This window comes from Rhinopithecus roxellana, chromosome 4, assembly GCF_007565055.1.
Source record: "Rhinopithecus roxellana isolate Shanxi Qingling chromosome 4, ASM756505v1, whole genome shotgun sequence".
Taxonomy (NCBI): domain Eukaryota; kingdom Metazoa; phylum Chordata; class Mammalia; order Primates; family Cercopithecidae; genus Rhinopithecus; species Rhinopithecus roxellana.
In genome coordinates this window covers 56,250,045-56,263,309 of record NC_044552.1, presented here as the reverse complement: position 1 = coordinate 56,263,309, position 13,265 = coordinate 56,250,045, and the positions used below count along the sequence as shown (strand labels likewise).

The 13,265-nt window shown below is 35.8% G+C and overlaps 1 protein-coding gene across 2 annotated transcripts in view; it reads right to left on the bottom strand.

The window, feature by feature from the left end:
* Positions 1–11,343: 11,343 nt before the first annotated feature.
* PTCHD4 (patched domain containing 4) overlaps positions 11,344–13,265 on the bottom strand; it is a 195,173-nt gene continuing 193,251 nt past the window's right edge. Inside the window, exon 3 of one of the 2 annotated variants that reach the window (XM_010361841.1) lies at positions 11,344–13,254. In XM_010361841.1, coding sequence (XP_010360143.1) covers positions 11,621–13,254 — 1,634 coding nt within the window. In that variant the 3' untranslated portion in view covers positions 11,344–11,620. The remainder of the gene's footprint in view (positions 13,255–13,265) is intronic. The other variant, XM_030929184.1, reaches the window with a different exon arrangement.

Genomic DNA, 13,265 nt, shown 5'->3' with positions numbered 1-13,265 from the left:
TGAAAAGGACACGGTTAGTGTATAAATCGGTAAGGTTTATGCTTAAAAACTAAGTCCATATATACCTTATGTGGTCTTCAAAGAAAGCATAAGTGAATCATAAGGAAGTGAATTTAAAAAATAGTTTTAAGCATTTTGACAAATGCATTGTCTTAAAATTTACATTTAGAAAAGGATTGGAAGGGAGAAAATCTATGCAGTTATTTTTCATCACATATAGTTTGCATTTGGACTTCTCTGTACATGCACCTTTCTTACTGATTTATGATGAAAAGATGATATATTGTACTATAGGGACATAGTACGTGTTTACAATGTTTTCTTTCTTGAAGCAATCTATAAATCAGAGGCAATAATACCTATGCTTAGGAAAGTATTATTTGAATTGTTAATTAAAATAATGTTAACAGAGATAGTTAATTGGAGTGTATTAGTTTGAGATGTGTGTTCTGGAGAGTTTGGGTTCCAAGTAATCCGTCTCAGTCTCTTACTCTCAGCACTTTGAGGGACACCAGGTATATACGAGGTGGCCAGATGGCCGTGGGCTTCTGTGCCAGAACATGGACAGTGTTCCATCATCAGGAGACTCAAACTCATGCCCTAAACTGGCTCTTGAAACCACTACATTTCCAAGCAAGAGAGATTATAAATTTATGTGATATTGCTGAGTTTTGGGATCCTTGATTTTAACAGATAAAATTCAAAAATGGAGACTGTGTATTTACATGTTGTAAATGATTCACTGCATTTAAGCCCAAGAATACATCATAAAAAGAGCTTTTTCTTTATGACCCCTCTCCCAACTCCAAATAACTCCCCATATCCTGACAATCCTTTATTATACCACTCACAATAGGTGCTTCCTTTTTATTCCCATCTGTAACCAGTCTCCTCTGGGTTCCTATCATCTCATCTGCTATAGCCTTCATCCTGGACAACCTGCTTTCCTGCCCTTGTATATTTTACTTTTTCTTCCTAACTGCTGTGCCCATCCTCCATCTCCATCTATTAGAATCTTACCCACTCTTCAACGTGGATTAGTTCATAATTCCTTCCTCACTTTCCTTGAATAATCCAGCTGCAAATTTCGTCAATAGATCATACATAGCTCAAAGTCAGGAGCTATGAAGAGTTTAGTGATATTTTCTTCTGAGCCTAGCACAGAGACCAATATAGGTGCTCCTAAATATGTGGTGAGTAAATAGGTACAATCCCAAGCCATCTAGGGGTACTTCAGAAACCCAACTACATCAACTCTTGATTCTAAAATGGTACTGAATTTCTAGTTCTATCTTTTTAAAGAGTAACAAACTTTCGGAGACTTAGATATGACAGGATTTTTCTGAAACTTTCCAATGTGTTTCTTTTTTTAAAAGCCAGAGTAAACTGATGAACAGAAACCAAATAAAACAAAAAGGTGTTAGTTCAGTTGTTTAGTTCCTTCTTCAACAGTGTTAGATCTGTTCTCACTGACCTTTGTCTTAATTTTTTCTTCATGTCAGATCACATTCTCCCTTATTTTACTATCAAGATATGTATAGCTCTAGGCTCTAGCATTTCAACTTATAGGAAAGGACAGTTATTATCAACAAATCTTAAATTCTTCCTTTATATGGGGCCTTATTCTTATGTAACTGGCTATATAGGAAAATTCTAGAAAATGAAACAAAACAACAAAAGCTTCTGAATATGGGCTCTCAAAGATTGAAATTATTAAATAACTTCCTTTTCATTAGGTCATGAGCAGGCAACTGAGATGCTGGAAAAGTCTTTTATATTTTTCTTCATTGAGTAGATAATTATTGAACATCTGCAAAACAGACATTATGTGCTTCATAGTTTGCCATGTCAGTTGCCATTTTTAAAATAAAATCAGTGGAGAATTTCAACTTGAAGCACATATGAATGACAATAAATAGTACTTTTGCAAACTTTACTTAGTATTTGCAAATAGGTTCCACATGTCCAACTTAATTTTGCTAAATTCTTATTTAATTCCTTTCTAGCCATGCTTATTTTTACGTAAAGGAGAAAACATGTTTTAATTACTCTAAAGAAAAATTATTTTAGAAATGATGAAAGTTGAACATATTTAAACAAAGGAAAAAAGCAGAGTAAAATTAATAATTAAAATACTAAAGTTGACAGAAAAATGGCTATTGAATAAGTCCAAACATTTCCATGAAAGACATAAAGGCATCCTTGTTTTTAAGAAAGCATATGGCAAACTATATAAATGGAAATATTGCTAAGACTTCTTTCGTCTCCTCATTATACATCAATAATGAGGAGAACTTTGCAAAGATAAAGCTTTTGAAGTGGGTTGTGGAATATTAAATTGTTTAAGTATAATTTTGGCATCAAGTGACCTTAAATATTTTGAAAGTTGGTTATCTATGCATTATGTATAATGCCACCACATTATTCGTCAAAATACAGTGGACTTGGATATTTCAATATTTAACATGATTGGTTTTAGTGACTTCGAAGTGGTGCTGACAGCGCATGAACAATTTTGCCCTGGCTTGGAACTGCACAGCGTGCAGCCAAAGGGATGTGCTTGGTGAGTAATCTCTGGGTACTACTGAGGAGCCACTGGCTTACTCATTGTCTCCATCTTCTGTAGCTCTCATATGGCGAGAAAAATGTTGGTTCAAGTATTTTTATAGTTAATGTTGCTACAATAATGCAATGTAATGCAGTGATAAATTTTAGGTAGAATTTATTTGACCCGATTATAAATTGCTTTAGATTTGAAGGTAACATAATTATTAAGGGGTGTTAAAGTGCTATCTGAATCTTTTAGTAACACTTTAGTAATTTGTGTGTTTTAGAGATACTTGTGAACTTAGGGATTCATAAAAATATCTCTCAGGAATGCCAAGACATTTTGTATTTGCTTCAGAATCTTTTATCTTAATCATGGAGAGATAATTGACATATATTATTGCAGTATTACTTTTAATGTATGTATTCTTGAATGTTTAAAGGATAAAAAATTACATTATAAGTTTTAGAACTTGTGATTCAAGAAAAGACTAAAAAAAGCATAGATTATGTTACTTTACATTGTGATGCTATAAGATGTTTTGTTTAGGAAGTTTAATTCTTAGCCTAGAAAAATCTTTCCCGAAAAGGTAGCACGCTCGAAGTTCTCACTGAGGTTAGAGGAAAAAGTTGCATATTATGATATTCTGTAGGACATTTAATACTGACAATAAAAAATGAAGAAAAGTCTGGTGAATTTAAGAATAGCCTAGCTTTTACAGCATTTGTGATTGTGATTTTAAAAGACCTTGTATTTGACCCTAAGAACTATAGAATATACACCTGTATAATTTATCGCTATTTTAATGTATACATTATTTCTATTATTGTTACTAATGGAACTAGATTTCTTTTGTTGTTGTTAAAACAAAAAGTCAAGATAGCCAGAAATACTCTGTTTAACTTTGCCTGAGGCACTGTAGTAAATACAATTTTGATGACTTTTCTTTTCCAAGTAGCTAAGATTTAATTGTTACTTTTCTTAAAATTTTTACCTTTAAGCTTTAGATAATAGATTTGTTATGCAGAGAAATTCTGAGCAATTTAACTAAAATTACTGTATTTCAGTGTGTCCAAAATATGAAAATAATGATGAACTGAAGAACCGAACAAGGAAATATTTGTAACATAATTTTCCTTGACTGAGCTATGAGATTCATTTAATTATTAAATGTGTGTTTACACATGCAAATCTATGAGAAATAACTTGTTCTTTATTTATATAGTTGAGAAAAATCTGGTTTGCAAATTATTTTTTCACTGATCAAAGTAGAGGTAAATTTTGATAATGGACCAAATTCAGGTGAATTGGAAACTTTGGAAGGACTTTTGGTTTGGGTTCTTAGTAAGATCTAAAATAAGTACTTTTAAAATATTTTCTTCTTTGTGAGATCTAAAATGGCCACACAGCAGTTTTCTATTTCACAGGAGATATTTTTGGATGGAAATACAACTTGGGTAATGTTTTTTAGATTTGACATTTCCATTCACAGTTTGTTTTTAAGCTTTCCTCAGTAAGGTAGCTTTAGTTGTAGAGCCCAAGGTACAGAACTACAGAGCAGAAACGTATAATGGCTTTGTTTGTACTATTTTGGGAGTGATAAATGAGGCAGTTTTCATGAATGAGATGAAGCTATATGTAATAGAGTATTTTAGAAAGAATATTCTTATGGGTAAAGACATCTGGAATTGGTGATTTGCTATGAGGTTTGTAGTGTTAATACATCAAAGTTTCATAGTTTCATACATTTAGTCATCCTTCTTTGCTGTAGAAATTGGTATTCCATCTAGCTAGGATTAAGAACAAGTAGGTTTTTGTTTTAGGAAAAAAAATAAAAATGCTCGACTTTTACTCTCATTTCTACAATTTGTCTATGCATGGGTGAAGACTGTTTCTCCCTACGAGTTTTCTTTTCATTGATGCTAATGTTTCCGGAAGTGACTTGTGTTTTAAAAACCCTAATTTGGTAGAAAATAATAGCAATGCCTTCCAGAGGAAAAGAAAACTTAAAATGCCAAATAATGGTAACTTTTTCTCTTTCTATTTGCCTAGAATAATTAAACAAACAAATAAACACACAAACAAACAGATTTTTTTCCTCCAAGAAAAGTGATAAGTGAAATGCACTTGGAATTTTTCTGAAATTATTCACAGATTATTTGTGCATCTTACTAGGTAGACCGCTGCCTCTAATCAAAGTCAGATCACTCTCTTTCTGAGTCAATTTTTGTGCTCTGGGATATCTGTAGAGAAACAACTAACAACTGCCCTGAGAGATTTCATATTAATGAATATTACGTTAACCAGAATGTGTAAGTGGGACTGCATATAGCAGTGCTCATTTTACATTTTGCCTTGTCTAATTTGATAAAGTGAATAAGCAGCAAGGAAAGATGATACATAATATTGCTTTGTGGCTTTACTATATTGCCATTTAATCAAAGATTGCATGCCATTTTGTCTTTAAATACCCTTATGAGGTAGCTTGGAGAGATCTCTGCCCTTTTCAATCTGTGACAGATTTCCTAGTTAAGAGCAAAAAAGTCTATTGCTGAAAAATATGCACAATTAACAGGAAAGTATAATAAAGTTGTTGCTTAAACTCTACTAAAACTTTGGGATATTTGCATTGACCAGTTTAAGGTCTAATTTATCAGTTTGTAGCACATTTATGTTTGTGAAGAAAAGATGCCAGATTTCCTTATTCTGCTTGAAAATAGATGCTACAGACTGTATCAGGAGATGCAAGAATATGATGGCCTGTTCTTTTTTTACCCCCCAGCTCTATCAGTGTTGCTAGCAACAAGCAGCGAATTCATCAGATAAAATGATAGAAGGTATTTCAGTGTCCAGGGAGAGAATCTAGTAACCATATTACATTAGATAATTTAAATGCTCCCCATAACATACTGTAGACTGCCTCTACTGAGAATATAAGCTAAATTTATATAGCACTGAAAATTATACATTTTTATTAAACATCACTAATCTTTCATCCATGAGAGTCTCTCATGGAAATTCCTAGGAAATTCTTCAATGCAATCTTCCAAAGCAGTAGATTTTTTTCCCCCACTGGTTTGACAGAGCCCTGTGGGTAATGTGCTTACTCTACGAACTGTGGCAACAGAGGGAAAGAAAACCATAATGCTCCTCTATTGGACCGTGCCATTCGCTGTTGGGAAACCAGAGCTCAGTTGCAAATGACTTCTAAAAACCTCAACTCAGATAAGTTCAATCAAAACATACACAACAGGAATCACACACCATCAGTGGATGATTCCTACTCTGTTCCTACAGTTTATTTCTGATTATTAAGATTTTATAATTACCATGACTTGTGAGACCTTTCTTAAGGGAAATTTTCAACTGGGGAAAAATAGTAGAAGCTGGCTTTCTGTAATTTAAGGTAGTGCAAAATCAGTGATGGTTTTCTTTATAAATACTTCATTATATTAAAAATATCTACCTTACAGAGGTTTTCAGTTTAAGGTACACTCCAATTTAATTTTGACATCTTTAGAGATGCAGAAGACATAAAATGTGATTTGTAGACTAGCAAGCTATACTATATATATATTCTTAACCCCATACATTGCTCTTTTGAATTGTTTTCCATTTTATGAGAAAAGCAAGTGGCTTCTCTATCAGCAATAGAGAGGTCCTCATTAAGTATGAAAAAGAAAATTAGAAATTAAGTATCATAAAAAGTGTTCATTATGACTCAAAGACTCACAAAATCCAGTCAATGATGAGAGCCACTCTGGGAATGAATGAAGCTTATCTCGGTGCTTACATTAAGCTTCTTTACAAAGAGTCTCCCTAGCTTTTTACTTTCACTAACAAAGGGTCTATGGCTCTTCCTTTGTGCTTGGAAATTCAGGAGCAACTCCCACTGCAAGGATTAGGTTATGAATCTGACAAGTGAGAACCCAGTCTTCAAGTGCGATGTATTTGCCTATGATCAAGTTTGCTAGCAGTTGAGAATCTATAGTTGTGCAACACCACATGATTCTCTCTGCTGTATTCTAAATCACAGAATATGTGGTATTATTCCACTTGTTCTATCACACCTACTTACAGACATCTTGATTTCTGAGATGTGGGCTCATCTCTCAATATCCTTCTAGTGTCATTTCAAATGTCACCAGATCTAACTCCACAACACTTCAAACACAGAACACCACCTCTTGTGCTCTCTAAGTAAAAGGTGATGGTGGATTAATCTTGGTCCTTTAGTTCAGAAATCAAGGTAATTTACTGCTACTATACCCATACACAGTCCCTCCTCTGCTGGATCTCATGCAATGTGTCTTTGTTGCCTTCACTTATGATTTTGCTGCTTTCACTTGAGTCAATAACATTGCAGTTATTTTGTAGACAAAGCAGTAAAACTTGATTTTCCCCTATACAATATATCTGCAGATCATTGATTTAAAATATGAGCATAAAGGTCCGCACCACAGTGATGATATTCAAATTTATATTGAGATTGAAGATGGGGAAATAGCAAGGGCATACCAATTCAGCCATAAATATGTTTCGAGTCAATGTCATAAAATTGTCACAAAATTTTGGTAATCCAGAAAGAGCTAAAACCCTTTTTTGTTTGTTTGTTTTTTTGTTTTTAAAGGGAAGAAAAGTGCCTCTGAGACTCTTTTGGAGTAAGTAACAGTTTTCAGATTCACTTTTGCAAAGATTGCCAATATCATTCACAGACACCAACAAACCAGACTGAACAGAAAGATCCCTGTGGTAGGATGCCAAGCAAATTGTTGACTTCTCCAATCTCTAAGAGACAGTATCTCAATGCCAGTCTCATGGCATTGTATTTTCTGCTTCACCATAAGATTAGCAAACACAAGACATAAAATTATGTTTATTTACTAACCAATACAGAATATGCTAGGCCCTTTACCTGGAAGCCAGATTTTGCTTCTGAGATTTTCCAAAGGTCATTCTAGAAGAGGTGGCTGTTACTGATACCCAGGGAAGGCAATTCTTAAATTGCTTACCTGGGGATGGAACTTTCTGTAGGCTTTAGGCCCTTAAGACCAAAAGCCATGAGGCATTTATGAATAGTTGATGTAAGAAATTTTAATAAAAGTTGTAATAACCCTGAAAATAGTGTCTTTAATAACCTACGTACTATTAATAACAATGCATGCATGGTGCCGTGCATCCATAACTATTTGGTCATAAAAATATGTGACTGTAATTATGATATTTACAGTCAACTTATAAAAATCCATGTAATTCTGAATGGCAATAGTTAATCCCTAGCTCTAACCACAAGCCTAGAAGGATTAGCTTATTATGGGAAAGTGCAATAGATAATTACAAAATGGACAAAGCTTTTACTCTCTTGAATTCAACATTCAAGAATAACTGTAATAACATCATAAAACTTCATTTGTCATCATTATTCTTCTCACCTCACAAGGTAAAAACCTAAATTCTGTGGAAATAAATGGGAATCAAATAGGAAAGAGCCACTTACATGATACAACAACAGAGGAGAATAGTTCTTTCACGGAATACTCATGCACAACCTTCAAAGAGGTTCATAGTCACTGCAAGAATTCCTGGGAAGACATCTAAGCATCGCTTTCATTAAAAAGAATTAAGCCTGTTCTAAAGAATCAGATCTCTAAGGTATGGTTACCTTTAACCATAAGCGGTTAAGAATCTAACTTTTAGCTGATCTCTTTCTGTAATTTAGGTGAGTACCTCTTTGAAGTTTATTAACATCAAAGAGAGTGGAGTTCACATGGCATTTTCTAATTCAAATTTAAATTCTGATGGAAGGAAATAAATCCACATTCCAGTTTAAATATAGAAAAGTAGTAGTTTTTTCAAACTTTATAACATCTTACTTTAAGGGCATACATGTTTCAATTAAATAAAATATTACACAAAGTTGACATATTTCCCACAAATTTCTTCTCTTCTAGGAGTTAACTGGTCATCTGCTGACAAGAGATAAGTTCCTAATTTGAATGGCATTAGTACCTCACAAATGAACAAAACAATGAGTGTAAACTTGAAAAACTAGGGAGAGGTGCACACAAGCTACCAAAAAAGGTTGGGGTTGGGGGTGACTTGCCAATCATGATCTCATATCTTAGGATGTATCTTAGTATTCAGGAAATGGAATTCTTGGAAACATCTGTTTCACAGTGAGGTTGGGAGGTCAGATGATGCTCTGTTAGATGCTTCTTAGGATTAAATTACTTCCTAGTACTGAGATAAGACATTTTAGGTGGTATATTAACTCTTCCAGAGCAAATAATTCCATTTCAGTAAATTATTGCTACAGTTCTCTAAAGAGTACTACGGTGTCCTGGAAAAGATAACATTCCTTCCAAAATGCCCTCTAGTCACTCGACCAATGAGAAATTCATATTTGTCTTAGACACTTTGATTCTTTAAGACATAAACTAAAAAAGAAGAACTGTTCTTCCCTATCCAAACAGATTATCTGGATGGAGACATAATATTAGATCTGCCCTGGCCGTTTGGCAGCATATGCCATTTCCTCCATGTGCATTTGACAACTGGCGTGCTTGCTTCTTTCTCTGTAAATCAGCCTGCCAATCTTCTTTGCATGTAGAATGTCTATAGGAACCAAGAAAAAACCAACCCCAATAGCCAGTCTTTTAAAACATATGTGAATGAGTGGAGCATGGCACATAATGGGAAGGAGTGATAGTTAATTAACTTTCTCAGTGATTATCTCCTATATTTTGAAAGGGATGCCAAAAAATAAAAATCTTTACAAATGATGGGCAATCTGTAAGAGGAATTCTCCTCCTCCCTGCACCCCTACCACAAAACCCCCACTCAAACAAAAAATCGAAACCTAAGCCAAAAACCTCCTCAGAAACTTCTACTTCGGATATGAGATAATGGTCTGGAGGCTACTCGTATGAAATACCAGTTCATTCTAGTACAGCAGTTCATGAGGCAAAAGGCTAGGAGTATTTGTAACATGACTTTACAAATAATGTAAAAGCAACAACCCTATGGTTATGGGTAATAATTTTCCATACTTAAATCTATAGATATTGCACTGAAATTGACACAATGGAGAAGACATAGATCATTTCCTGTTGAAACCCAATTACCTCAAGGTAAAACAAAACAAACTCCATTTAATAAATGAAATATTACTTAAATGTTTTCATTTTGGGGTCTATTCCTTTTCCCCTTTATATCCTGGAAAGCTATATGTCTAAGTACACTTGTTTTGTTGCTTCATTAGTCTCTCAACTTCATTTCCAGAGACTATAACAAGAATGGAATTGTTTGTATCTTTTTTCTGAGCATAATTGAGTCAAGGAGTTTCGTTATTTTAGATATTATTATTAATTTGATTAAAACATAGAATCAAAGTTTATGGGAAACAGTAGCCTTCTTCTAGGTAAAAGAGCTTACTAGCAGATTTTATAATCATTGGACATTTATTCTATCCTACCTGGAAATAAATTATGTTACTGCTTGGCATGGGAAAAGGCATTTTCTAGTAATCTTCTGTGACAGGAAGCACAGCATTAGTCCAAGTAAGCACCCAACAGGCTGAGTCCATCTGCTTGGAAGTAGTTTTAAAATTTAACTTAATGAAAACCTTTACTTCAGTACTTTTGTTTGAGAAAGAATTCAGCAGCGGTTACAATTCATATGCCACCCGTGGAGAGCTGTGATCACCCTAGGAGGTGGGCCAACTGAGGAGCACTTTCCAGGTAACAAGAGCAACGCTATTGCAAGAAGCTACAAATGATACTGCAGTAGGTATAGTGACCACCACTGTAGTGATCATGGCCTGGGTTATGTTCCAAATACTAATGCAAGGAATTCACTAGAGTTTATAGGATTAGAATAGTTTCCTTACACTAAGAACCAGTAAATGGCGTGTGATGAGTGGGTATGGTCCATTTTATTCTATTTCACTCTATGAGTTTCCTAGTTATGTCTCCTTTCTCCTGTGTTAATTAACTATATTCCACGGCAGTTGTTTTCCCTATTTAAAATAAGAACAGTGTAACTATGGAGTATCCCAACTCACATACACATACTTGTGCACCCTTAGACACATGTATGGATAATCTGTGTAAGTGCTCATTTGCAGTTGGGTGAGCTCACTGAAAGCAGTCATATCAGCCTTCCAAACACAGTAAAAGCCAATGAAAATCCATATCAGCTATTTATTTCTAATATAAAACTGTAAACCTTGTCCATGTGGTTATTAATTCAAATGCCTTTTGTGGTTTTTTTTGCAAAGTCATCGAAAGCAAAAGTCTAGATGACTGCTGACACGATATGCATAATCTAATGAACTCACATCTCTGTTTATTTTGCTTATCTCACAGTTGAATGGCACTCTTACTGCTGAGACACTTGGATTGATTTAGAATGGCTATTAATGAATCTATATATTTGGCTAAGGTTGATTTGACTTTCTAGGGAAAGGCCAGCCTATCTGCAAATGATACCTCCCTCCACGTAAACGTCAATGTACACTAAAGACAAGTCTAAGTATATGTATATATGGGATATATACATATATATGTACACATAAAATGGATTGGGAAGTCCTTTGGTTTAGACAGTATTAAATATGTACTTCCCAAGTGCATAGGTTTCCTTTGACCAACCTGTTAAAAATACAAGCATGAAAAGTGCCATGGCACATTTCCTGTGTCTTTCCCCCTATTTGAAGGACACCTTTCCTTGCTTCTCCATCACTCCTAAGCATTTTAGTTTTAAAAGCAGCTGGTTCTTTTGGCCTTCTATCTTAACACTCCATTGATTCATCCATTCCTTGGAAGAGCTCTCAGATTACATCCAGAAACTTGTTTTTAGAGGAGAACAAGGTTGCAAATAACTTTTTCCTCTTTTTTTTATTCCCCCTTCCCCCCCAAGAAGCAGACACCTTGAAGTGTCATGAATAATGCACTCTTGATCTGACTTGCCTTGTTACCCCTGGCCAGCCCAAGCAGCTGAGGTCTGAGCTTTACTTGCCCTGCATCATTGTGCAATACTGGAAAAGAAAAATAATCCATTGTTGTATACCCCTCAGACTGTGGTGATGTGATCTGGGTTCTCTTGAATTTCTATGCATTCAATTTCCTCTCTTTCCTTTCGCTTGGCACGTTTCTTTTTCTTGTGGTGCTTTTTGGAAGGGGGGAAAAACGTTAGGAACACAGGTAAAATAACAAAACAGTGCAGAAGTGTGCAACCCCCAGTGAGCAGCAAGCATTTGAACAGTGTGAAGGTCAGGTTCGAAGGCACAAATAGAAGGGGGACTAACCCAATAAGAAAAGAAGTAACATTTTGCAAAATGGCTGTCCCATGCTCTTGTAGGGAGCTTTTTATACATTGTGTTCGGGTGTGCTCAGTTGCTAGTACAAATGTGTAAAGCAGTGGTGCACAGTGGTCAATGGCGAAATTCAAGGTGTAGATAAGGCACAAGATAGAAATGCAATCCATGTCGACGTTCCATAATGTCATTAAGCCCAGAACGCCCAGCTCAATTGAGGTGACGCTAAGAATTAGCCAGAAGTTTCCCAGAGGGTGGATCACTAGGAAAAAAGTCAGGATTAACACCAGGAGTACACCAAAGCCTGCAATCAGAACAGGCACTGTGACAGACAAGCTGTAATGGTCCATGAAGACAAAGGAGGGGTTGAACACGATGAATCGGATGCTCTTTGAGAGGGATAGGGGCCTCAGCTTTTCCAACACTTCTATGACTTCTTTCTGCTTGTCTCTGCTAGTCCTGGCCACCAGATACAAGCGAGAAGCAATAATATTGCTTTCATCCCCTGCCTTGGAGAAGATGATATCATTTCGAAAATGCTGGAATTCTGGCTTTTTTAAAAATGAGCTTTGCAGGACACTGATGAAGTCACTTTTGTTATTGGCACTGATGTTGCTGACTTTCAGGAACTGGTAGTACTGCTCCACCCAGGACACTGCAGTGAATCCACTACAGAGTCTTCTTAGGTCCTCCTGGACGCTGCTGTTCCAGTACTCTAGGGGCTCATAGACATAGAATCCTATCACAGGGCTATAGTTGCTGAAATATTTCTGCTGAACCATGGCATAGGAAACACTGGGCGAATCACTGGCTAGTAGATTGATGATGTTGACTCCGTCACTGATCTGTAAGCACCCCATGAAGGAGAAGGAGGCATAAATGAGATAGAGGATGACAACAAATGGCTTCACATATATATTGGTAATCCATTCATTATAATGTTCACGGAGGAAGTGCTGAATGAAGTGGTGCTGGTAGGGGTTCGTCTCATGATGGGACGTCTGTTGATGCCCATCACTCATCACTGTCTGGAACCACACAGGTTTGCGATCCAGGTATTCTGCAGAAGGGATCTTACAGCAAAAGATGCTGTGGTAGCGGTTTTGCTCTAGTTGGCCAGCAAAGACCAGACAGGAGCCAAAGAAGGAGAAAATGTAGAAGTAGTTCAACAGAATGGAGACACACATGTTTTGACAGAAGACCTTCACAGCCTCTATGTTTGTGAATGGGCTGGCACCCATGCCAAAAGTGATGAAGTACAGGGAGCTGGTCATGGTATAGGTGACCATCACATCAGAATAGGCATCTGCTATCCTGTCTTTGAAGGGCAAGTTCTCTTTGGTTCTCCGCCATCCAGACAGAAGTTCAAACACTCCTTTAGTTCCATGACCTAATGTTTTA